Source organism: Panulirus ornatus, chromosome 46 (assembly GCF_036320965.1).
Source record: "Panulirus ornatus isolate Po-2019 chromosome 46, ASM3632096v1, whole genome shotgun sequence".
NCBI classification, from domain to species: Eukaryota; Metazoa; Arthropoda; class Malacostraca; order Decapoda; family Palinuridae; genus Panulirus; species Panulirus ornatus.
Window position 1 is genome coordinate 4351728 of NC_092269.1, and position 27500 is coordinate 4379227.

The 27500-nt window shown below is 46.0% G+C and overlaps 1 protein-coding gene across 4 annotated transcripts in view; it reads left to right on the forward strand.

Annotated features, from left to right (window-relative positions):
* The window catches only part of LOC139763088 (uncharacterized), a 163923-nt gene that overhangs the window by 119785 nt on the left and 16638 nt on the right, over window positions 1–27500 (forward strand). For all 4 annotated transcript variants that reach the window (XM_071688710.1, XM_071688713.1, XM_071688715.1 and 1 more), the window contains one exon: window positions 23219–23372. In XM_071688710.1, the coding sequence (XP_071544811.1) occupies window positions 23219–23252 (34 nt within the window). In that variant the 3' untranslated portion in view covers window positions 23253–23372. The remainder of the gene's footprint in view (window positions 1–23218; window positions 23373–27500) is intronic.

The window sequence follows — 27500 nt, forward strand, 5'->3', positions numbered from 1 at the left end:
ATCTTTTTCGTATTGTAGCAGTCCCGAAGGGTGACGATTTAAAGTGTGTATGGGAGTACATGGGAAAGCCAGATAACAGAAGACCTGACGAAGGTTATCTGCTGGAGGACAGTAAAAGTAGTATGATTCAATTCTCATTATGAATGGATGTAGCATAATTAAATCAGAGGTATTTTAATGAACGCTCGTCGAGCAACTTCAACATTTCCTTCGGTCTTTGCAGAAGATGGTTGGACGAGTCTGAATTAGAAATTTAGATGTATTTTCCATTTGAACACTCTGTTACAGAAGCATTCTCCCCTTGATTTGGATCCTTAACAGACCACTGTGGTGTAAGAACACACTGAAAGTGATCAAACGTCGTGAGAGGTTCATAGTAATGACATGGTTGTGTTGTGAAAAGTTGAAATGTTAGAAAGAGGTGCTTATGATCCCATGTTTACGAGAAGGAAAGAGTGTCTTTTAAAAGATGATCAAATATACTCTCATCTTGTCATCTTAAAATATGCTTCCCTCTGCTCTGATTCGGGGTCACATTCATTGGTACCCACCACCCTTCATCTAATCTCCATCTGGTTTACAACCGCTTTTGGTAACGCCGAACGTGTACAAGCCCCGTGTCACCGACTGGCGTCCTGGGCTGTCGGACGTGGGTCCTGGGCTGTCGGACGTGGGTCCTGGGCTGTCGGACGTGTTTGTATTGTGTCCATCACAGTAGCCCGGGCGGGTAGCCTTACCGAAGTAGCCTAGAAGGTTAAGGTGGCTTACTCTCATTGCATTAGCCCGGCAGGTCGCGCTGTGCTGTTAGACTGACCCTGTCATTAACCCCGGGAGGTTTAGAGAGTGGCTGGCTCGTAGCAAGATTTGGCTTCTACCCAAAAGAAAAAAGAAAGGGAGGGTAGCAGCCCTTAGACCACGTATTCCGTGGTATAGAGTAATAGAACTGGGTGGCTATTGGTCAGATCGCCCTGTTCTCAGTCGCCCTCTGGACCCGAGGGGAGAAATATAATTGATGTGTTGGTCACACTTATAGTTCTTTTGATGAATTCAAGCTGGAGAGTGAGTCTGGAGGTCGCTGCTCGTGTGTGTCTTCAATTGTTTTATAGGAGTAGACAGTGGGAGAGGGTGGTGGTGGTGGTGGTTGTGGGTTGTCGAGGGACGGAGGGCGCCGCCTCGCGTGCATCTGTCGCCTGGGTTGTTGTATCCAGGCGACGTGGTTGTGGGGGGATATAACTAGCCCCTTGCTGTCACTTCACTGGGACCCACTCTATGGCTGCCACCACCACCGAGCACCCACCACCCTGATTGTATCTTGGGTCACCCGTCACCCGTCGTTGCTGTGCCAGCTTAGGCCACCTATACCACGCGCACCCACACCCTTTCACCTGATTGGGTGTTTTTTTTTGAGGGGGAGGGAGGCAAGAGATCGGCCGCACGCGCGTGTCGCAACGCTTACGACGGGGACTGTGGCTTCTGTCTTTCTGTTGTCCCCCGTCTCTTCCTCGTCTTCTTCTGTTAGACAGAGCCATACCGTCGTCCCGCGATGTCCCAGAAAGTCCCGTGACCATTTAAGGGTGGCATTAATGGCCTTTGTTGTCTTTAAATGGTGGTTTCTCGTCATCTTGGTCTGGTTCATGAGGGTCAGGTGAAAGGCTATCTCCCTACCTGCCTCACTCCCTCCCTCCCTATTCTCAGGGGTCGACCTGCAGTGCTCACAAAGGGGTCGTGCCCTCGTGGTTACGTGGTCTGGTCAGCAGGACACCTCTGGCTGCCACGCACAGGAGGATCAGGGTTCGATCGATCCACCTCGGGATATGGTGTTAGATTGTTGTTGTTTGCATCAGACGTGTGCTCACGACACGAGATAATGTACACATTGCCTTAATGCCTCTTGGGAGGCAATTGAAGTGTCTTTTCGAACCCTTAAAAAGAGCTTGAGCGGCGACGATAAGCTTGAGCGGCGACGGTATTGCCCACCTCGTAAAAGATGCGTGACCTGGGAGTTGGGCTACCTGGCTTTGCACAGAAATGGAGAGGGGTTCGATTCCCGGGGGTGTTGTGTGGTCAGTATATGAACGCGCATTTACATAGCACACTTAATGCCCCGGGTTCGAGTCCTTGCTGTTGGAGGGGATTATGTGATATATATATATATATAATATATATTATATATATATATATATATATATATATATATATATATATATAACCTCAGGGTATGTGAATAAATACTTGCGTCACACTTGTCTGCGTACGAGATGTGGTTCACGATTGACGTCACTGCGACCCCGTATATCATCTCGGAGGGCGTAAATTGTGGCAGGTTGCCTGCTGGCTAGTACATTGTGAACGCAGGATACCAACACACGGTGAAGAGAGGGCTGGCGTGGTCCTCGTCACGTACACAAGCCCTCTCGGTCAGCGGATGGGGGCGTGTAATGCGTACGGGGGGGGGGGTTTATATATATATATATAATATATTAATATATATATATATATATATATATATATATATATATATATATATATATATCCCTGGGGATAGGGGAGAAAGAATACTTCCCACGTATTCCCTGCGTGTCGTAGAAGGCGACTAAAAGGGGAGGGAGCGGGGGGCTGGAAATCCTCCTCCCTTGTTTTTTTTTTTTAATTTTCCAAAAAAAGGAACAGAGTAGGGGGCCAGGTGAGGATGTTCCCTCAGAGGCCCAGTCCTCTGTTCTTAACGCTACCTTGCTGATACGGGAAATGGCGAATAGTTTGAAAAAAAAAAATATATACGCATTTGTGTAGGGTAGCGGTAAGGGCGGGAGGGGGGGGTCCTAAGGTATTAGGTCTTTTGGGCGATGGCATTTTACGGACTTGTCAATGTTTCCCTTTCGATTCTCTAAAGTAATTTTGAGCTTTTAAGAAATACCTGGATTCCTTAATTTCCGTCCATTATATACGGTAAATGTAATTCAATAAATTCTCGTTAATGGTACAATGTAATTACCAGATCAGTTCTCTTCCGTCTAATGGATGTTTTAATGTAATTTTAGGATTATATTAAACGAACGGTCTCCCCTGCTAAGGCTCTTCACGAAAAACCAGGCGTGAAAGCAAAAAGCAGGAATTACATTTGGAATTACATTGATTGCATTCGTTAGGGCATGACGCCTGCAGAGGAAGGAAAGGGGGGTTGGAGGGGAGCGTATTAGCTGCAATAACACTCAAGTGTGTGTGTGTGTGTGTGTGTGTGTTTGTGGTAACTAACCCTTGTTGTTGGCAACGCCGAAAGGACACATTGCAAGGTGTGTTCGCGTCTGTGTTGGTGGTAACACTGGTGGTTTGGTGGGGGAGGGTGTGTAAAGATGCCAGATGTTGTGAGATCATGATTTCCCCTGACGTTATTAAATCATAGAGTAATTAACCTCATGCTAATTTTTTTCAAGGCTTTGGTGCATTGGTGTTTTGTGAATTATTTTAGATTAATGTGTGCGATATTGTAATTACCTTTGCTGATGGCGTAGAATTGAGATGATTGGATGAATGATGTGTATATTTAAGGATTTTGATTGTATGAGGTACTCCTCTACACACACACACACACACACACACGGTCGTACTGCCCACATTAGCTTTGTACTTGATGCGTGCGTCGCCCATACGTGGCTTGCTGGATGGACTTCAGTTCACACACATGCACACGACCCCCGCCATCTCTAACATAATATTTGAAAGCACGTCTGTCTATAAGCGCTTGGCCATGCCGTTTGGCTTAACCTTGATGTAAGCACCTGTAGCTAAAGTGTGTGTGTGTGTGTTGTGTGTGTGTGTGTGTTACTTATCCTTATATTTTGTGAGTACGGGGAGAGAGTTTTCACACTAGTGGGGGGGTGTGGTCGCGTCTCTAATATGATTATCATTTCTGTCTTGCGTCTCTGTCCGTTCGCTTTCTGTTATCTCTCTCTCTCTCTCTCTCTCTCTCTCTCTCTCTCTCTCTCTCTCTCTCTCTCTCCTCTCTCTCTCTCTCTCTCTCTCCTTGGCCTCCCTCTAACGCAGTTTTATTTTTCTGTAAGCCTGCGCCACGGTTTTGCGATTCATACAGCCTCTCACGAACCTCGCCTATGTATATATCCAGCCTTACAATCGTCGTTAGAGACTAGTTTCGCGTATAAACCGCGCTATCGCTAGTTCGAAAAAGCCGAATCCCCCTTCCGTCCACAGACCAAAACTGTTTGCGCACCATCGTTTCAAAGTATCGAAATGGGTAGCTTTGGGGGGGTCTGTCGGGAAGGGTGGGAGGAGGAGGGAGGAGCTCTCTTTGGAGGGGGAGGGGGTGGAAGTCCGCCATCTTGTTTGTTTTGATCCTCCACCTGCGCCGGCGGGGTCTGCGCACGCGCAGAATATGCAACATCATCTTCCGATGGCGTGCGTTGCGCGGCGGAAAGATGGCGGAAGGAGACTCCGTGTTGATAAAGAGAAACGCGCGCGCGCAAGAACGCAGAGCTTAGACTGAGTTTAGACTGAGCTCTCCAGCGATAGACATGTGTTATGACGTGAAATGTTGGCCTGCTGTATTAGCCCCCTTTTTTTTTTTATGTCAATTTATAACATTTATGTTATGTCTCTCCTGGTGGAGAACAGCTTTTGTTCTACGTAGATATATGCATGTTCTGCTGGTTGGGTTCAAGGCGCGTTTAAGCTTTGGTAGAGAGAGTTGGGCTTTGAATGCTCCCGCTTGTGTGTGGTTTCCCATTTTCTCTGGTGTCTTCGGAGGTACAGAAAACGGAAGTGCACGAAGAGGTGGAATGAATTACGGAAATAGATATGCGTTTATTTCGTAATGACATTGCCGTTGTATTGGTGATAATACATCATAATAACGTTTTTGGTAACTGAGTATATACATACATATGTATACATACATACTCCATACATAACCAAGATTCTTTAATTATTTACTTGCTTTCGTCTTCGGAAAACCTTTGGCGGAGTTGAAGATATTTTCTTACTGTACTTGAATTGTGTGTGTGTTGTGTATGTGTGTGTGTGTGTGTGTGTGTGTGCATACATTACAGAAGAGTAAAGACGCGGTACACATACGATGTTAAGAGACGGGACAGCGCGAGTTTAAAACTCTCTTAACCTTAACTCAGAGACGGGACAGCGCGCGTTTAAAACTCTCTTAACCTTAACTCAGAGACGGGACAGCGCGAGTTTAAAACTCTCTTAACCTTAACTCAGAGACGGGACAGCGCGAGTTTAAAACTCTCTTAACCTTAACTCAGAGACGGGACAGCGCGAGTTTAAAACTCTCTTAACCTTAACTCGCAAATAATAATCGTATGAGTCTGCCTGGCCAGCCAGCCATTCCCTCAACCGCTTAGTTCCGAGACAGTGATAAGCGAGAGTTCTAATCAAAACAGGAAAAAAAAAAATGAGAGAGAGGGTGGTGGTTTCTGAAGTTCATTTTCACTTTGTAGAATTTGATTCTTGGAAAGAAAGATAAAAGGAACCCTCATCCATAGTTAGGGTGCTGGTCTATATACACAAAGTCGGGAAATATAGAGAATGCTGGTTAGATGCGGGGATGGGCGAGACAGAGCGTTAAGAAAGCGAGGCAAAGACAGTTTCCATGATTTCTAGGCCTCCCCAGTTCGTCTGTCTTGGTGTTGGATCTTTGTGTGTGTGTGTGTGTGTGTGTGTGTGTGGTGTGTGTGTTTAGAAGGGAAGGGCGTTCTAGCGCTAACGTACTGCGGAAGCCATGCACTTGCGTACTTGAAAAAGTACGAAAATACATGCGTGAATATTCATGTGCTTTGCATGCAGTTATTTAGTTGATATGGATGCAGTACGTGGTGCTGTTGCTTACTTGAAGTATGTGGTCCCCCCCCCCCCTCCGAGGTCACTCTCCCAGAAAGAAATGTAACTTCCCAAGCCACGACCTTTTGACATTTCGCATCGCCCCATTTTTCCCCCCCATCTCTCGGACGCCACATAAAACTCGCCCCCATTTACCCCACTCATTGGCTCGGCACATGAGAAGTTTTTACCCTTCCAAGAGTGAGGAAAGGTCACACCCCGGTGGCGAGGTCGTGTCGATGTTTGCATGACCAGGAGAGAGAGAGAGAGAGAGAGAGAGAGAGAGAGAGAGAGAGAGAGAGAGAGAGAGTGGATGTGTCCTGATATGACCATTGCTCGTTTTTGCACTTGCTCCCTATTTGTCCGCCTCATGGAGAGGTAGGTAGGGCGTTAGGAACAGACGGCTGGAGAGTCTTGGAGAGAGGGGGGGCAGTCTACGCTTGCCTCTCCCCCTTCTGCACGCGTGTTGCAGCTTGATCTTTGAAACTTGGTCACACGCAAGCGATGTGCCCAAGACGTATATGGAGATACCAATGACACACGTCTTCTGTAATATAAAGTGATGGGAGTGAGTGAGTGGGGGCTATTTACGTGGAGTGTGGGATTCCACAGACCCACATCATGAAGACGGTGCAGCAGCGACGACCCACCCCCGTCGTCCTCGAATGGGTTAATTAGGAATGTATTTCGTTGTATGGTTGTGTGTGTTGGACACGGGCTCGAACTAGACTGTAACGAAGTACAGCACAGCGCTATATAGGGTGGAATTAGCATCCTCACGACTCATGCTTATTAAACAGATGCCGCTTTACGTCATGAGGTAATTGCAAGTGAATTTAATTGCAGTGTAAACACTCATGAGCTACAGACTTGAGAAGAAAATGTTAAACCAGATTATGTTTATGAGTATTTTGTGATTTTAGGTCTTGATATTTAGGGAAATGTCGAGAATAAAAGGGTTTATTTTGTCGATTTGATGTGCTGGGGTTTTATATACTTGGTTGTGGTTTTTTTTTTTTTTCAACTTCCCCGATTGAAGTAGATGAATTGATAAAGCCTGTCCGTCATGTGGTTTTAGGAGATTTCTCCTTCTCTCTCTGGCCGCAGACCCGCTCAGTGCCTGGCGTGTTGGTGGCCTGACTGCCTCTCTGTTTGTTTCTGGCAAAGAGCCATTGAAATAAAGCTCAGAGCTTGGTAATCCACTACCACGTCTGTCACACTGTGGGGAAGAAGAAGAAAAAAAAGTGACCTAAACCAAAAAAGCTTGCACGACCGTGGACATGATAACCCCATATTTAGTCCTGTGTATATTATGATAATTGACGTGCTGTCCAGCAGGAATAATACATTCGTGTTGGGAAAGTGAATTAACTTATCTCGCTCCACTCATATTCCTTAGGCTTCTCTTCTTTCCATCTCCTTCCCACTTTAATAAGACTTAGAATCATTGTGGTACAGAATGTGATTCTCTTGTGTTCAGAGAGTAACAGGTTAGATAGTTTTGATGCTGGTGAATATATTTGTCCAGACTTAAAGTGACTGTTGGACGTTAAGTCTTCCTTTCTTGGATGGTTTTGTTCGTTGTGTGCCCTCTGTCTCCGTGGTTCTATACCTTGTCTTTCCCGTCCGTAGAATAGACCGCGTCTTTTTTCCTTTACCCGTCACTGGACAGACGTTTATGCCTCTTTTTCTGTAGGTCCCCTGTCTGCAAGTTCTGTCTGTACAGTAGGTTCCCTGTATGTACATTCCCCTGTCCTTTGTGTTCTGTCTATTCATTCTGTACAGCAGGTTCGCCATCTGTGCGTATCCCCACATCTGTCCATTCTGTACTGGGTGTTAGAACACGTGTACTGTCTCAGCACGTGATGTCTGTACCTCTTCTGTCCGTGGGTTCCTTATCAAAACGACCGCTGTGTGACCCCAGTTCACACAGTCTGTATGTCTGCACGGCTGCATCCACCCTCTCTCTCTCTCTCTCTCTCTCTCTCTCTCTCTCTCTCTCTCTCTCTCTCTCTCTCTCTCTCTCTGCGGGTTTTGTTTATCTGCGTATCTCCGCCAGTGCCATCTAGCGGCCGTCTGCTCGTCCCTGAACTAGCAGCGAGTTAGGGGCCGAGTGATTCAGGTTAAGGATGTGTACTTAATGACGTGGACCCTGTGGGAGGGAAGGGGGAGTTGGGGATGGGCTGAGGGATACGGAAGGTGAGAGAGAGAGAGAGAGAGAGAGAGAGAGAGAGAGAGAGAGAGAGAGAGAGAGAGAGAGGCTGAGGTAGGGAGGCTTAGGGAGTGGCAGAATGGGAAATACAGGCTCAGGAGCTAATGGGTAAAGGAGGGAGATCAAGGGAGGGTCCTGGTAAGGTTGTTTGGAGAGGGAGGGATGCAGGTTTCGAGTGTCATGGGTGGAGTTCGACTCGGGAACATCTCGAGTTGCAACGAGGCGCGCTCGAACCTCCACGGTGTGTGCGTCTTAAGAAGCAGCGGCCAGCCAGCGAGAGACGCGTGGAGGGACGAGGCCGCGCGCGCCCAGCTGACGCATGCGGTCACGGGCTGACGAAGAACAGCCGCGGTGTTTAGCCAGCCGGTAGCCGCAAGCGGCCGCCGCCGCCGAGACCTTGCGGGCCGGGTTGAAGACGACGGTACGTACGACCCGCAGCCAACATCTGACGGGCCTGGCCACCATCGGGACATCGCATCGCGCAAAGGTCGTACCGTCACCCACAGCGGCATTAACGTATTATACATTACAGTCGCACGCGCTGCTAATGTTGACGTACCTCATACGTGACGCACGGGAACTTACGTTGATCCGTCTTTACGTTTCGACGTCTGCGACAACGCGACGCGTGGCGGCGGCTTAATCAGGGCGTGTGTACGCTCAGCTGTGGTTGGTGGTGTAGGGTTGTTAAACCCTAGCAACTGGTAAACGGAAGCTTAGTGTGGAGCGGTAGGGGGTCGGCTTATCATCCATAACATCCGTCTCTCTCTCTCTCTCTCTCTCTCTCTCTCTCTCTCTCTCTCTCTCTCTCTCTCTCCTCTCTCTCTCTCTCTGACCCACATACACGTATATGTATATATTTATTTTCGTCTGTCCTTTGGTTGAGCTCTATAGTGTTTATATTCTCGATTCCCTTTTTTGTTTTTATATATATATATCCTCATGTGTCTTAGTTTTAATGGTACTTGAAATTTTAAAAGCCATATTTTCTATACTAAATGTTTAAACAATTTTTTTTTCTTCTAACAACGCTGTGTTTATACGTCTTTCAAGACGTCATGGATTTGGGTTTGTTGTGGCTGAATGGCGTTCTTGTATGTTCCTGGCTGGCATATAGGTGAGGGTGTGTGTGTGTGTGTGTAAACATCACGAGTATTTTCGATAAGCATAGAATCTACTCAGAACATGGGGGACGGACGCTCCTGTGATGCATTGAAAGATAACTTCGCCGTATGATACGACGTCAGAATGATCGCATGACGACGTCAGAATGATTGCATTACGACGTCAGAATGATACGTGTGTGTGTGTGTATGGGTAATGGTGACGACGGTTAAAGAAGATGGAGGGGAAAAATGTTGGGTGTTATGTAAGCTGCTCCGTCGCCAGCACGGATTTCAGGCCCTCGCCTCATGCGGTGGTTGAACTCTCTCTCTCTCTCTCTCTCTCTCTCTCTCTCTCTCTCTCTCTCTCTCTCTCTCTCTCTCCTCTCTGTTGGGGAGGAGAGTAGGTAGACTGAGACTCTGTAATCATACGTGAAGACTTGGCGGCTCCCCACAGACCCTCACCTACACTCTCTCTCTCTCTCTCTCTCTCTCTCTCTCTCTCTCTCTCCTCTCTCTCTCTCTCTCTCTCTCTGACGTTTGCAGTGTCAGATATTCTCTTCCTACGTCTACCCCGAATCTTCGTGATGGCAGAATATCCTCAGCGTTTCACAGTTTCGTCAGCGCCCCCCCCCCCCCCGCGCGAGTTCTGTTACTGCAATCCGTTTTCTTATGACTGTTATGAGACATAGTGGACGACCACTTGTTCATGTATGAGAGTTTAAGAAGAAATAGAAAGTTTATTATGAAATATTCGTGAAGAAATATTATACTTCTTTTTTTTCCCCTCCCTCGGGAAACTGCACCGAAATATATGATCCTTTGAGAGTACTACGAATACTCTCCTTGAGCAGGTTAAGGACGAGAGAGAGAGAGAGAGAGAGAGAGAGAGAGAGAGAGAGAGAGAGAGAGAGAGAGAGAGAGAGAATTGTGCCCCGCGCTCAAGACAGCGTGAGTGATGGTCGCACCTCCTCAGCCTTTGCTGTAGCCAAGTATCTTGTGAAGCAGTCGCGAGGTGGCCACTCCTGTTTGACTCGGGCGTAGTAGACGTGCCAGCTGACGGCGAGGTTAGGCAAAGAAAGGGTGATCGCTGGGCCATATCAAGCGACGCGAGGCCGAAATCTAGGACGAAGAAATCTTTATCCTTCGGTCTTTGGGGCTTGTTTAGAGTGGGGTTGGGGGTGGTGGTTGTATGGGATTGGTTTAGGGGGGATGGAGGTTCCCGGAGCAGCTGATGGGGCTTCGGGGTTGTCCCTCAGCGCTGTTGCTAAGAGGAAGATGCCCCAGGGGTCAGGGAGGCCCTTATTTTAAGGTCTAAGTGTCCGGGGATGGACGTTCGAGGCGTCTCTGTTAGTATGACGAAGGTTCCAGGGTTTTGAAAGCGTCTGGACTACGCATACGCCACCACAGACGTCCGCACGGATGCCTAACCTCGAATTCGGGAGGTCCAGGTCGCTTCCAGACACGGATTGCTCTCTGAGGCAATCAAGTCTAGCTAGGCTAGGGGGTAGACTTGTGTAAGCTGATTGGATAAGGACAGATATTTCAAGAGGGTTTGGGGTGGGGGTGGGGTTGTCACGTATTTGAAGGGGACGTGGTTTACTCGTAATCTGAAAGTTGGTGGTTGTAGGGAAGGTGTATTTTGCTGTGAGGGTTTCGGGGGGGAAATGGACGTTTAAGATGTTGGCTAGGGCGAGGATTTGGACCGGGTTGTCGTCGACCGGTCAAGAGTCGAGATGCGCTCAAGGTTCATGGAGGAGGACGGAGATGATAATGATGATGGGGGCCTGCATGGAGTGACAGCCTAATAATGGCAGTGCTAATTGACATTTAATTTTGCTTCAGATTTGGCATAACAGTGTGCGAGCAGGCATCTTCTCTCTCTCTCTCTCTCTCTCTCTCTCTCTCTCTCTCTCTCTCTCTCTCTCTCTCTCTCTCTCTCTCTATCTATCTATCTATCTATCTGCAAAAACTACCCTAAAAATGTCAGTATATAAACATCTTGATATATTATATATATATATATAATATATATATATAATATATATATATATTATATATATTACACACACACACCGTTCTACATATTTATCCAGTGCAAATTCCCTCGCCTGAGACCTGTGCAAGTTTAATCCCACGTGATTCGCCCCTGAGGTCCTCCTTGAAGTAGCGGTGTTGTGCATGAAGTTGGGAGTTCGAGCTTGAGGTCGTGAGGACCAAAGCGATTCCCCAATCAAGTCCTCCTCGCAGGCTCCACCCTCCTGACCCCACGTCACATGCGCGCGCCGCTCAAAATGCGTGACGTAAGGTTCCGATCTGCTCCTCCTCCTCCTCCCCCCACGCGCCAGCTTGTTATATCGCCACGTCATTACCCGCCACATATGCATAATACGTCCATTAATCCCTACCCGACGGGAGGGTGGTGAGCGATTTGGCGAATAAACTGCCATCATTTTCTTCGCTTGTTTGGGTCAAAGTTATGCAACCGAGATGTTTGATAAACGCCGTCGGGAGTTTGGCATGGACACGCCCAGGATAATACACAACACACCTTCATTTCGCTCCCGAGAGCCATCCACAAGTTAGGAGCCTTTCTGAGACAAATAGAGAACTTTAACAACAAAAAAAACCAAGTCAGTCGTTTAAGGGATGTTCATTCCTCTAAAGTACGACTTTACGACGTCTAAGAGCACGACGGTACGACCCTAGGGCACGACAGCACGACTGAATGGCATGACGTATGATGTAAGCAAAGCCTTTTGGGCCAAGTCACAGCTCGGGGTCAGTAATGGGTTGCCTCGACGTGCTCAAGCTGTTCAAGCCGGTCCATGGAAAGTAGAACGCTTGAACTTAAAGTTCGCCTCTTTTTTTTTTTCTTTTCATTTTTCTTACGACGTTATTATGAACCAACCCCCCCCCCCCCGAGACCATATGCTCTGGTCTTCATGAATAATTAGCTTAAATATAAATGACTTATTGGCTTACCTTGATGGGTGTAGTGAGGGATGTGGCTAATTTGATATCCAACAAATATTGGTGATGCTGACGCCTCTTTGCCCAGCTAAGAGTGGGAAGAAAGTGTGATAGTTATGTATTAGTGTCGTAATTGTGCCACTTTCGACACTGGTTACGTAGAGGATGCGAATAAAAACAATGGGAACAGAGTCTTGCATTGTCTACCAGATGCGGTCTTGTGAATTTACAAGTAAAATGAATATTTCATTCCACTCTACATTATTAAAACTTTATTTTCCGAGCTTTTTGTTTCTGTTTGTACCTTATTATTTAGTAGTGGTGGCGTGTTTATTCACGCGACGAATGAGAATGGTTTAAACCAAAAAAAAAAAAAAAAAAAATGTATATATATATATATATATATATATATAATAATATATAATATATATATATATATATATATATATATCGAAACACACTCTCAATGATGACATTACGTACACTTCATGAGTGTCAGTTACTTCTCCCATGTTGGTTACTTAATTACCTTGTCTGACGTCCCCGTCAGTTATACAAGCCCGTCGACATGTTACCGTTTTAAAGCCAGCCAGGAGCCACAGTCTATAGAATTTCCGCCTACGTACTGTGCATTGAGGTGTTTGGTGTACTTGTATCCCACCCACGTCTTGTTTGTTGGTGTCTTAACGTTCAAATGGTAGGCTACCAGAGTGCAACTCAACGTATGTTTGACAATCTTGACACAGTGCTGCTGTACTGGAACCAGCTTATATAAAGATAATTATTAATACACACACACACACACACACACACACACAAAGCATAATACGACCGTCTGCCAAACACATTTAATATCAGCGAATCGTTTAGTCTGTCCCATTCTACTTTATTGCCATCTCCCTAGATGTGTTACTCTGGGTAGCAACAAGGGTTCCGTGCCGCTGGAGGGAGGGAGGGTAGTAACCCCTTGCGCTGGTGTAGCCGGGAGGTGAAAGTAAAGGGGGTAAACACACACACAGCAGGAGCAGCAGCCAGGCGAGTGGCGGGGTGTGAGGTAATGGTAGAGCGATGGAGACGGGTGCCGCAGACGCCAAGCGTGGCTGAATTTCAGGCTTGGCAAAGTTATATACACATACTAGATTGTACATACACATACATACATACACTTAAATGTACACACTGGGTGATAACAACGCGCGCACGGAGTAAGGAACACACTGAAACTTACACACATACACGCACATTTTCAAGGACACAGAACACAGACGGGTGTATATAGGTATATCGCTTGGCGTGGTCTCGTTTGTATGCTCAGTGGAGGTGTAAGCAGACTTCTGTGCACCTGTTCTTTGTGATTCTGTTTATGTACGTGTAATTACCTATTTGCACAGTACGAGGAGGAAGCTCTGTGCTTGTGCCACCCCATCCCCCTCCAATATTTTGAACTTTGCCTTCACACAACAGGTGGATGGCTGCCTTTGTATTTTAGGAATATTTGCATGTTTAGTCTCAAGTATTCAAGGCTTTGTGTGTGTGTAAGTGTTAACCGTATTAGAGACGGGCGTTCTATGTCTATCTTAAGGAAGCAAGAGCAATAAGTGTGAGCTACGAGTTCTTTCTGAGTACTTCACTTTTTTATGAACCCGGAAACATATATTACTTTGAGGGCGGGATGGGGGCCTTCCTTTATATAAGTGGCTTGAGTAAATATATACTTTACATTGTGGGTTGTATTATTGATAAAAAAAATATTTTATCATATCAGAAACGATAATTATGGGATAAGTATTCAATTTATACTCATTGTCCTTTGTTTAAAACCATGTTTTGATTCGGACCATATTACGTGGTCGGGGGTGGGCGAAAATGCCGTACGAAACGTTTGCCAGCGAACTCCGGCAGTGCTGGGTCACGTGAGGAGATGTTATGTAACGGTCGATGTACAGTGTATTACGTGAATCACTCGATGATACGTGGGTCATTTTTATTTATTTATGATTACTGGCATACGTAATCGTCAGCCTTGCTTTAGTTGATTCATTTAAAAACGGTTGACGCTTTATGGTGTAAGTTTGACTTGGAAATTTTAATGCGTACGACACTCTTAGAAGCAGTCCCAGGCATCGTGCTGAAAACTCTTAAATTCAGAGGCAGTAGTGATAATTGATTTATTAGTTCGATACGTAATAGTAATTGTTTCAGGGAGTGAAAATAATCTTTTGGAGGATAGATATGGTTATTTTGACCTGTAGTTCCGAAACTTCTCGCGTTCTCCTACTGGTTATTTATAAAACAAATCCCATTTGGGGATTGGGGCAACCAGAAATGCTTTTGGGGTTTTATAAACAGTAGGCAGTAGTAATACATCCCAGGGTGAGTGTGATACAGAAGGTGGCCATCTTGGCTTGAGCATTTCCGTCCGAGCGAACCAAAGAACCGACCAAGACGGTGTTTTCAAAGTACCGGAAATGACATGAATAGCTTTCTGGACAGTCGTGTCCTAAGTTTGTTCTATCCACTGCTTACCATAGTGGTTGATTTCAGTGGGTGACCAAAGCTTATTGGTTGTAAAAACACCTTATGACCCTCTAGTCCACTGTATATAGTATCTTAAAAACGCTTTTTGGTGCTCTTCATCGTATTTAGCATCCTTAAACATCTTTTGGCGTTCTGATAATCGTATTTACATCTTAAGATGATAGAGGAAGATGTGTTGGAGAACCTAAGAGTTGTATTTCTAAACTGATGAATATAAATGTCACATTATATACCACCTCACAGCTACAGGCTGTCCGGTCCACTAGCCTCACTGAGTCCCCTATGCACGACCTCGGGGTTGAAGATGTCAACACTGGTAGTCTCGCGTGTTTTAACCTCACTTTCCAAAGACCATCTTAATGTTTGAAAGGGTTTCGAAGTCATCCCTGTATTCTCGCCACTCTTTCAATAGTTATGGGTGAGTAGGCTTTGTGATATTTTTTGGGGGGAGAGTGGGCGAGAGGAGTGTTTTGATCAATAACAAAGTTGCATGTGGGACACCACTGTGTGTGTGTGTGTGTGTGTGTACTCTGCTCTCACTGGCAGCCCAAAACACGCACACTCCCAGTAGATATCCCCACTCAGTCCCCCCCTAAGTCCACCCCCTTCCATGTTGCAGTTGCCACGTCAGGTATTCCACGGTGGAAGAACTACAGACGTAGTTTCCTGCTGGAAATTCAAAGTTGCCGAGGAATTCCAGCAAGCAGGCACGTCTTCGGGGAGATGGAAGCATGGTATTGAACCTTGGTTCGTTGCCGTTGATGATGCTTTGGAGTGGGATGCATTTGGCAGAGGGGCTCTTAAGTTTTCCCAGGATGTTGAACATCCCTCACGTTACAGTTGACGCTTAGTCTTCTGCTACTTCAAGCAATATCATCCAAAGGCAAATTACAGTCTCGTCTAACATTATCTATACGTAGATAGACAAAGAAATAAACGACTTGAAGTTCTAAAATCTTCTAAACGTAAGTATACTTTACCAAACTTAGATACTGGACGGATAACGAAATAACATTGTATAAGATCAGGCACAGAGGAGAAAGAATCGTGCAAGGTTGTGTGTTTTACGTATTTGGACTTAATCCAGTCTTTCCTGAGTAGTGTTAGGCGAGAGGTAATGTAATTAAAGAAATTGTAATCGCATTACCGACCAAGCTTTGACTTCAAACCTCGAGAGAAACACGCGGGAGTCTGGGGGTCTTTGCTACTGAAGCCACCAAGATACACGACTTATCCTGGGAAATAAAGTGAGGCAGGCGCCTCTCTTATGTAATCGGGTTGGCGAGCTTGGCAACAACGCCGCTCGTCCGTGGCTGACTCATGACGCGTCGCCTTCAGCTGCCACCACCCACTCCCCCTCTTTCTCGCGCCATGCATACAAGGCGAACAAAGATGTGGTGCCTTCGGCCGATTCCACCACTCGATTGGTAACTCATTACGCACTTCGAGAAAGGTAGTGGTATGCGCAGAGATGAAACTCGTTGGGGAGTAACCGACGGTGGATGAGGTCATTGGAGGACGACGTTGCTAAAGGGGTGTAGCAGCAGCCAGTGGCTTTTGTTGGGCATACGCCATTGTTGTGATGGTGGTAGAATGTCAACAGTGGTGGTAGATAGTGACAGATTGCTTCATACTGGGCTGACGTAAGCAGACGACGATAATGTAACACATAGTAGTTGTGAGTTGCGACGGCACAGAATTTAGGAGGGATACTTTAGTTTTGGTGAGGAGTTAATTGGGGGATGAGATTCGTTGGTGGAAGATTTACTGCTTGACGCCACCCCTCACTAGGTCTCTGAAGGGACCTTAGACTTGACTAGGGTCTGGGCCACCAAGGAATATGATGTATTGATGAGGGGAATAGAATGTGTCCCTTGTGTTTTGGAGACGAAGTTCATTTTGCCTTGATAGAATACTTCAGTGCATTATTATTCTTTTAGTTTTGTCATATCGTCTGTCTTTTTTGTTTTGCCTTTAAGTTACCTGTAAAAGCCACTGGTATGGTATGTCTTTGCCTTATCTCGTTAAGCCCTGTGTTTGATCTTTGTTTATAGAGACAGTGGCGGATAGTTGCAAGCCTGCAGAGTTTGTTTCCAATCTCGAGTTTCCCTTTTTAGCGATTATTTACGTGTAGAACACCGCTGGCTTTGCAGTGTGTGTGTGTGTGTGTGTGTGTGTGGGATTGTTGCCGGGTGTTGCGACGTGAGCTAGGCCGTCTCTCAATGCAGGTCGCGTTGGGTAAAGTTACACTGGCGTGGAGAGTACCACCGTCTCCAGTGTCTTTGTGGGATGAACGTAGCATCCTTTTCTATCCTTTCCAATTATAGGACACCGTATTCAGTGGCTTTCTAATCCTGGGGTGTGTGTTAGTCAGCATACACTGCACTTCGCCTTGTTCGTAAGAGTTTTAAGCGACATAACGTTTACTCTCTCTCGTTTTATATCGACGCCAACCGTGAAATTAGAAATGAGGCTACGTCCGTCCGTGCTTGTGTCGTAATTGTCTGGCTTGCACCGTGACGTAGCGGCGTTACGTACGTCCCTTTGATTTGCGATGCAGTTTACAACGGTGGCCATTTTCGTCTCGTCTGTTTATACAGAATCTCTCGAGTGCGTGACCGGTTCTCGGACATACACCGATTGATTTAAGTCACCCTGGGCACGAGGATTGCTTGTCTTACATCCGTGTCGTAATTTGTTGAAGGTGATTCATGAACCTTACCCTTGGCAGGAGGCTGCCCCATCTGCTAACGCTTAATGTTATGTAAATAAATCGCCTTTTATTTCGCCCGTAAGATATTTGTCTTCGAGGGAGTATTATTTTTGGGGTGGCTGTATTGAGTTCGTGAATGATCATGACTCCAAGAACTGGTCGATGTGGAGCAGCAACCTTGGCGACTAAGTAAGAGTTAGACTGAGGAGGGAAATTTCGTGATGCGAGGAGTTTCGTAATGTCGCATTGATGAGGTGTGTATTGACCGGGCATCCAAGGGTGCAAGGACATGATGGTACCCTCTGTGTGTAAGCCTCGGGGGGGTTGTTAATGAATAACAGACGTGCTGCCCATGTGCGACGTTGGTGAAGGTTTGTTGGCCCCAGATACGTTCCCTGTTTTGGCAATAGACTTCCCCGTGAGGCAAGCATGTATGTATGGCATTGGTTGGTGTATCATGTGATTATTATACAAGTGTTATTTATATATATATAAATGTAATTTTTTTTTTCATTTTACATACATTGCGGTAATTTATACTCTTTTTTTCAGTGGTGATCTAGTATTTTTATTGGTGGGAGGTAGATGTCATGAGATTATCGTCTTTATTTATTTAAGATAATCATATTCGAGAACCCAAGAGAAATCGAAGTGGGATTTAAAACGGGATTTGGTCATAAAGGAACATCACGTTGCCTCAAGGAAGTGCGCAGGAAGCTTCATGTCAAACTTCCCCTCGAAAATGAATTTGCGACGGACATAAGGCACCGTAGTATGTATCAACGCATTGGCTTCCTAGCCAGCCATGGAGGCGTGAGTCAGGCTCCATTCATCCTGGTATTGTATTACGCTCTAGTTTCAACATGATTAGAAAGCCAAACGCTCCTTATCGTGTGGGTAGTTTATATATTATATATATATATATATTTGTGTGTTATATATATATATATATATAATATATATATATATATATATAACATATATATATATACACAAATATATATATAGTTTATATATATATTTGTCTGTATATATATATATAATATTATATATATATATATATATATATTATATATATATATGTGTGTGTGTGTGTGTGTGTGTACATTGAGATGTATAGGTATGTATATTTGCATGTGTGGACGTGTATGTATATACATGTGTATGTGGGTGGGTTGGGCCATTCTTTCGTCTGTTTCCTTGCGCTACCTCGCTAACGGGGGAGACAGCGACAAAGCAAAATAAATAAATAAATATATTGTTTTTACACCTTTAGATATTAGATTAATCTTTACTTTTTTTCTCCATTCGTTTAAAGCTAAGCTTGGCCTTGGTGAGGGCCTATGTCCTTGCCTGGAACGCTCTCAGCCTAAGCTTTTTCTCTGCACACGGACCACCAAAGCTTTTTTTAAGGGGAAAAAGTAGATGGATTTATGAAATAACAAATCTTGGGCCAGTTCCTCATGTATTCAACTAAGATTATTATTATTATTATTATTATTATTATTATTATTATATTATTATTATTATTATTATTATTATCATTATTATTATTATTATCATTATTATTATTATTCGGTTTGTGATGTGGTGAAAAGGAATTATTTTAAAGTACAAGAATATGTCACTGGTCCACACTGCGTTCAGTCTCTGAGACTCCGCTGTCGTCAAGGGAGAGAGAGAGGGTTTGTAGGCAGCCAAGACAATCAGTGACCCAGCTAATAGATGAGCCAGCGAGCTGGTTCTCCTTAACAAGGTTATATAATAGCAATAGTAATGATAATGATGATTATTATTCATTGTTGTTATTATTATTATTATTATTTATTATTATTATTATTATTATTATTATTATTACACTACCCAGTTATTACTGTTTCTGTCTTAGCTCGGTTGCTTTTATAACATTATACTTTATAGCAATTATTATTATCATTATTGTTAGTATCATAATTGGTTATAGTTTTATACTTGATGTATTATACAAGGTTTTCTGTTGCAGTATTATTTAGATATATGTATTTATTTTCGGTATTTAGATATATGTATTTATTTTCGTTATTTAGATATTTGTATTTATTTTCGTTATTTTCTTTTTTTATGTAAATGCTTGGCACTATGATTTATTCACCTGGGTAGAGCCTTGGGTCCGGTAGCCCGAATAACTGCTCTCCGGGATTCCGTGACCCAAATATATTTGAGTAGGTATTCAGGCCAGTGGACATACGTGTGTATATATTCATGGGATGTAAACCCTTCAGAGATTACTCTCTATCTCTGTGATATGTGTACCCAGGTGTCGCTTCGTCTGGGGTTCGCAAGAACAAAACCCTATTAATCAGTAGCTATTTTATTTTTTTTAGTATGTTTTTTCCCCCCCTCTTGCTGGACATCTTTGTTGTTTTAGGTCACGTTTCGCTTGTCAGTGTGGTGGTGGTGGTACCTTCGATGCTTGTATGGCGTGGAGGTGAAAGCCAGGCTCTTTTGACTCTCTTAAGTTAGTGCTATGTATTGTGCCTTGTGAGAATTATTGAGACCGTGAATGGTAGATAGTCTGGCTTCGGTGGTTGAATGGATCATGAGCAACAGGTTGGCGATGAGGATGGTTGAGAAGATTAAAGAAAAATACAGGTGATAAGGATTCGAGTGGGCGTGTGATCAGGAGTTGAATGTAGGGAGGAACAAGTTGTTGATGGATGTAGTTGAGGTGATTAGCGGAATAGCCAGTTTCATAGAGACTGGGGGTCATTTTTCTCTTGGGTTCCACAGTCCACAAGGTGCTGGCTGGTGGGTGTTCGAAATGTACCATTGAAAATCTGTGTAGTCGTGGTTGTCGTTCTCTGCCTCAGGTGCCTCGTGTCGCGTGAGGCTTGGTGCACCACGACAACTGTCGTGTTGTAGATTCAGGGCGCGTTTCGTACTGTAGGTCAGCGACAGGTGTCTTACTATAGGCTTTAGGTCCACGACAGGTGTCCTCATGTAGCTGTAGGTTCACGTCAGGTGTCCTGTCGTGGCTGTAGGTCCACGACTGGTGTCATGCTGTAGCTGTAAGTCAACGACTGGTGTCCTAGAGCTGTAGGTCTACTACAGGTGTCCTACCGTGGCTCTAGGTCCACGACAGGTGTCCTACCGTGGCTGTAGGTCCACGACAGGTGTCCTACCTTGGCTGTAGGTCCACGACAGGTGTCCTACCTTGGCTGTAGGTCCACGACAGGTGCCTTGCCGTGGCTGTAGTACCACGACAGGTGTCCTACCGTGGTTACGAGTGCCACAACAAGTGTCATCATGAAGCTGTAGGTCGTCTGAACTCCGACGAGGCCCGCCAGACCAGACTCTACCACATGGCGACCACACCTCAGCCACACACACACGCTAGGGCCTGCACGCACCTAACTCTCCTAACTCTCCTGACATCTCAGCGGACCCATCGCACGTATCGGCGTTTACACGTCAGTTTCAACGCGCGCGAAAGGCTCTTTGTGCACGCCAAACCCGTAGCAGATAAGAGGTGCTAATAAGCACCCATACATTGCGAATTGTAATAAGTTCCTTCACTAACCATATTATATGTGAGTCAGTGTGTGTGACATCACTTATTTGACCGATTGTACACTCTGTATCTTCTGAACCGAGGCCCGAGGCGTGGGCACGAGTGAGCGATGAATAAAACCTCCAAACTTTCGACGGCCGAAAGCAATATCGCGACTTTCCATAAACCAGGCGTTTAACTGCACGCACACGCAGACCACGTACACGTTTTCCCCTTCACACACATACACACACCTTACATCCTCCCGCTCGCGAAACCACGCACACATTCGCTTCTCGTCGCCACACACCCCCACCCCCAACACACCATAGCCTCAGTGGGGACCGAACCTTCCTCATCTCGCTGCCTATACGCCAGTCCTCCTCAGCGTCGGATCCTTCGCGTTCCACGGCCGTTGTTCACCAGTGCAAAAGGAGTCCCGTTGCACAAGTCCCATACATCCTTGTGTACACAGTGCCCCATCTATTACTGTGGGATAATGTGACTTAATTTTTCCTTTGGTCTCCCATCTTGTTAAACGCAGCTGTTAAGCAGTGAGAATAAGTACCTTTGTTGTTATACAAGTTTGGCTCCCTCTTTGATTTTCATTGCGAAACTGGTTTAAAAATTAACTTAGTTTTACGATGTTTGAGTGAACATAAGCTTCTTGTTTAAGTACATGTAATGCTATGTGTAATTAGTCATTGTATGTGATTTTGGTAATTGATTATGTTACTGATTCCACAAACTGGGTAATGCCTTTACCTTGTCCATGATTTATTTGTAACTTACATTAATTAAATCTTCTGATTAGTGATATAAAGATCTTCCCTTTTTTATATTCTTTTGATAATTTGTTATATGTGTGTGTATTAAGGGCGATATATAATAAATTAGACCTCATTACCTCTAGGTCTGTATTCTCTGTATGGTTAATGAGACATCATCACATCTATTTCTTATAATCTCTGTTGTTAATTGCACTTCATTAGCTCTAGTTTTATAACATGACATCACCATCCTGGTTAGCTGGAACCAGCTGAGCATCACTTTCAAATCGTCTCACCCTACCTCGTCCACATGAACACATGATCCACACATCTACATAAGCATCCTCCCACAACCGAGGTACTCCACGTACCAAACCCTCTACACACACCAGACCTCCCCTCCTTAGATCCACTTGCCACATCTACAACACCCCTAAGGAACTCTCTCCCTCTCCGCTGGTAAACTCACTGACCCATCCCGGACGCTCTGCACACGTGAGTACCTCAACACTGTACTCCTAGAGTGCATCATGGCCCCAGGTTTGTACCCTTCAACCTTTCCACGCTGCCAGTCGTCAGTGCCAAACGCTAGCCTCCCTCCCTCCCTCCCTCCACGCTCTACAAGGCCATGTCGCTCATAGCATCCCCATCGCCAGCCTCAGCGGGCTCTGGTAATTGAGGGGATGGAGTCTGTAGAAGAAGTCAAGTCACTCCTCGCCAGATTCTCCTCTTTGAGGGAATAAGAAGACCAGCAAAAAGCTGTCGTCTAGCAGATACCAGAGTAGCACTAGAGTTATATACGGAGGAGGGGAATATTCAGCAAGCTGTTCACAGCCTTACATTAGCTAGACAAGAGTATGCTTCCCAGGTTTGGCCGCTGCATCGTAAGGAGTGCAGAGTTAAATATCGAAGGTCCAGAGGAGGGCTACAAATCTGGTTGAGAGTTGAGGGGAGAGACTGGGAAAAATTGCTCACACTGGAAGAGAGATGGGTAAGGGGTGACCTGATCACAACCTCCTAAGATTTTAAAGGAGATTCCTAAATGTAGATAGTGAACAGTTCTTCATAAGATGTCGGGAATAGAGGACCCGAGGACATGATTTGAAAATAAGCGAGAAACTTACTGAAATAAAGATGGAAGTCTGTACTTTTATGGTATAAGCGTGACTGGCGAATGAGATAACAGTAAATATTGACAGAATACGAAAGTGTGAATAGGTTATTGATTGGGGGGAAAAAATTCAAGAATTGGGGCCTCCCTCGAGTGTTAAGGCTCCCTACTCCCTGTTACAGAACAGATAGGTACGTACAGAGGTCAAGAACACGCGCTCACGAAACCAGCTTACTCCACATCCTGTGTATGTATATTACCCAGCTCACACCACATGCTACGTCCATCAGGAGACGCTCTATGTACTCTATTGACTCCACGCAGTCGTACGTCGCTTGTTTACGTTGAACTTACATTTAACCCCCTTTTGGCTTTTTATTTCGAGGATTGCCTTCGTCTCAAGTGACATTGATGTATCCCCACAGGTCGAGTTCTGTGGCGGAGGAGAAGAGATCGTGAGGTGGGGGGAACACACCAGTGCCTCCCCTGTGCACGTTGCAGTAGGGGTACATGGACTGACCGCGTCGGAACTTCCCCTGAGAACGGTACAGCGAGGAGGTACGCAGCGGTGCCATCTTGGTACGTATACCCCATACCCCTCTCGTATCGTAGGGTACCAAATGCCATGTATGTTTCTCTTCGTCCCCTTGTCCACAGACCTTCATACCTCACCCCCACCTTACCCAAAACATTCATGGTGCTCCTATTCCTCAATATACACATTCTACTCTACGTATGTATGAACCGCTTTCCTGTATTGTATGTATTTTCTCGCTGGATGCACACGCTTCGACACCCTCCCAACCAGAACACACGAAGTGCACAACAACCTCGTCATAGACCATCGGGTCTTCTGTCACCTGTCCTTCCCATGTATTCGTCATAATATCCTTCTCTCTCTCTCTCTCTCTCTCTCTCTCTCTCTCTCTCTCTCTCTCTCTCTCTCTCTCTCTCTCTCTCCCCTCCCAAGCAACTCAGTCACACCCTCCTCACACCCACAAACCAGGCTTGTTCCGGTTTCCTACACAGCCCAGCCCCTCTCCCCTCTCATCTGGTACCCATCAGCTTTGCCGTCCACTGCCAGTTGCGACAGAGAACACAGAGACAGCTCTCTTGTGTTCTGTATTTAGCAGATATAGTGGGGGGGGTGGACACGTCTGTACCGAGTACAGAATTAACCATTAAGGCTTATTGGGGTTTTAAATCTCTCTTCTCTCTCTCTCTCTCTCTCTCTCTCTCTCTCTCTCTCTCTCTCTGCTCCCGTATCTGTATGCCTGTATTCCCAGCGCTGTACAGAGAGCGTCACGGGCATACAGAGCGTCACGGGCCATGCAGAGCGTCACGGGCCATGCAGAGCGTCACGGGCCATGCAGAGCGTCACGGGCCATGCAGAGCGTCACGGGCCATGCAGAGCGTCACGGGCCATGCGCGGCGTTACGGGTTTAGTGATAGACCCGGTGTGACGCCGCATTTGGAGCTGTCCCATTCATGGCGTCACAGTTATGACAGTACACCAATACACCATTCATGGTACCATACACCATGCTTGGTATTGCATTTGGTACCATACACCATGCATGGTATTGCACTTGGTACCATACACCATGCATGGTATTGCATCTTGGTACCATACACTATGCTTGGTATTGCACTTGGTACCATACACCATCATGGTATTGCACTTGGTACCATACACCATGCATGGTATTGCATTTGGTACCATACGCCATCCATGGTATTGCACTTGGTACCATACACCATGCATGGTATTGCACTTGGTACCATACACTATCCATGGTATTGCACTTTTTACCATACACCATCCATGGTATTGCACTTGGTACCATACACCATGCATGGTTTTGCACTTGGTACCATACACCATGCATGGTATTGCACTTGGTACCATACTCCATCCATGGTATTGCACTTGGTACCATACACCATCCATGGTATTGCACTTGGTACCATACACCATCCATGGTATTGCACTTGGTACCATACACCATCCATGGCATTGCACTTGGTACCATACACCATCCATGGTATTGCACTTGGTACCATACTCCATCCATGGTATTGCACTTGGTACCATACTCCATCCATGGTATTGCGCTTGGTACCATACTCCATCCATGGTATTGCACTTGGTACCATACTCCATCCATGGTATTGCACTTGGTACCATACGCCATCCATGGTATTGCGCTTGGTACCATACGCCATCCATGGTATTGCACTTGGCACCATACACCATCCATGGTATTGCACTTGGTACCATACTCCATCCATGGTATTGCACTTGGTACCATACACCATCCATGGTATTGCACTTGGTACCATACTCCATCCATGGTATTGCACTTGGTACCATACACCATCCATGGTATTGCACTTGGTACCATACTCCATCCATGGTATTGCACTTGGTACCATATACCATGCATGGTATTGCGCTTGGTACCATACACCATGCATGGTATTGCACTTGGTACCATACACCATGCATGGTATTGCACTTGGTACCATACACCATGCATGGTATTGCACTTGGTACCATACACCATGCATGGTATTGCACTTGGTACCATACACCATCCATGGTATTGCGCTTGGTACCATACACCATGCATGGTATTGCACTTGGTACCATACACCATCCATGGTATTGCACTTGGCACCATACACCATGCATGGTATTGCACTTGGTACCATACTCCATCCATGGTATTGCACTTGGTACCATACACTATCCATGGTATTGCACTTGGTACCAGTGGCGCCACACCTACCACACACCATCCACACGACAGCTTCGGCACCCATTCCGGTGCTGGTGGTCAAGTTCTACAAGACTCGTGTGCGATTTTTAAAAGGAAAGAGACAGACAAGACAGACAGACAGACAGACGGACGGCTTAAACGACAAGCGAGACAGAAGACCGAACTGTTTTTTCGACGCTCGTTATTTTCAAGTAACGCCGTCGTCTGGGCTTAAAAACCTCTTCTCGTGCAGCTAGCAGCGTCGAACAGATGGTTGTTCCAAGACGTGTTTGGCGTTCGTTGGCAGTGAAGTGTGATGGTCTTTGTAGGGTCGGTATTAAACCCAGTTCGTCTATGGAGCGTAATCAACTTGGCCATGTTCTTTATTTTTTTAAACGACCGTTTTGACCATAGATTTTTTTTTAGGTCCGTATTCTTGGCGTTTTGATTAATGCATTTGTGTGTGTGTGTGTGTGTGGTGCTCATTCTCGCTACCCACACCACACCACCCTACTCCTCCCTCCGCTTGCGCCTGCAAGCAAGCGGTCCCCGGCGCCTCGGTGTCGGAGAGAGAGAGAGAGAGAGAGAGAGAGAGGAGATCCACTTGCTTGATGATGATAGTGTTATACGCATTATCACCCCTATGTGTCATGATTCACCCCCAGTCGCTCTGTAATCCCCCCTTAATCCCCTCTCGATGATGGAGAGTTAATGTCACTTCATTTTACGAAGCTCTTGTGGTGTGGGAGGATGTGTAAGGTGACGGGACGTCATCAAGTCCCGTGGGGGCCCAGCCAGTTACCAAGCCTCGGGAGAGAGAGAGAGAGAGAGAGAGAGAGAGAGAGAGAGAGAGAGAGAGAGAGAGGCTGGCTGGCTCGGCCGGGGCAACCCCTTGGGGGTCTGCCGGCTACAATAGACCTTCTGAAAACTGGTCTTGGAGGGGAGATAGCTTCAAGTCCGGGACCGCTCGCGTGAGGTGGTGAGGAGGGAGAGGAGGAGGAGGAGCAAGGAGGAGGAGGTGGTGTTGTGGTGTGGGGGGGCCAGAATAACTGTCTGACGTTTGGGGTCGAGATTTTTACAAAGCTTCCCTTTGAATGTCCTCAGTGTATGATGGTGATGAGAGAGAGAGAGAGAAAAGAGAGACAGACAGACGGTGGTGGTGATAGGGAGAGAGACAGACAGACGGTGGTGGTGATAGGGAGAGAGACAGACAGACGGTGGTGGTGATAGGGAGAGAGACAGACAGACGGTGGTGGCGATAGGGAGAGAGACAGACAGACGGTGGTGGTGATAGGGAGAGAGACAGACAGACGGTGGGGGTGATAGGGAGAGAGACAGACAGACGGTGGTGTGATAGGGAGAGAGACAGACAGACGGTGGGGGTGATAGGGAGAGAGACAGACAGACGGTGGTGGTGATAGGGAGAGAGACAGACAGACGGTGGTGGTGATAGGGAGAGAGACAGACAGACGGTGGTGGTGATAGGGAGAGAGACAGACAGACGGTCGTGGTGATAGGGAGAGAGAGACAGGCAGACAGACAGACCCCCGACAAGAGTAGTATTATTATTTTGATCATTTTGTGTCAGGAGGAAGCCGGCCATATGTGAGAAACTCACCACATTTACCACACCTGTGCTTCCTCTCTCACTCACTCACCCACCCGCCTCACACAGCATGTTTCCCAAGCTACAGCAAGCCGCCTTAGTCCATTGCCTGTTAGGTGACAACCTCACCTACACACCACGGTATGTATACGTATGTACACATATGCAAATTGGCTGTATCTCGTGCCTTAAGGGGAGTAGTAATTCAAACTGTCGATAGGTCGACTGAGGTATGTCGATGAGGAGACAGTAAACACGATTATAGGAAACAGTTTCCACTCTGTACAGTGAGTTCGTTTAGAAGGCGAGTTGAATAAATCATATGCAAATTAAGATATT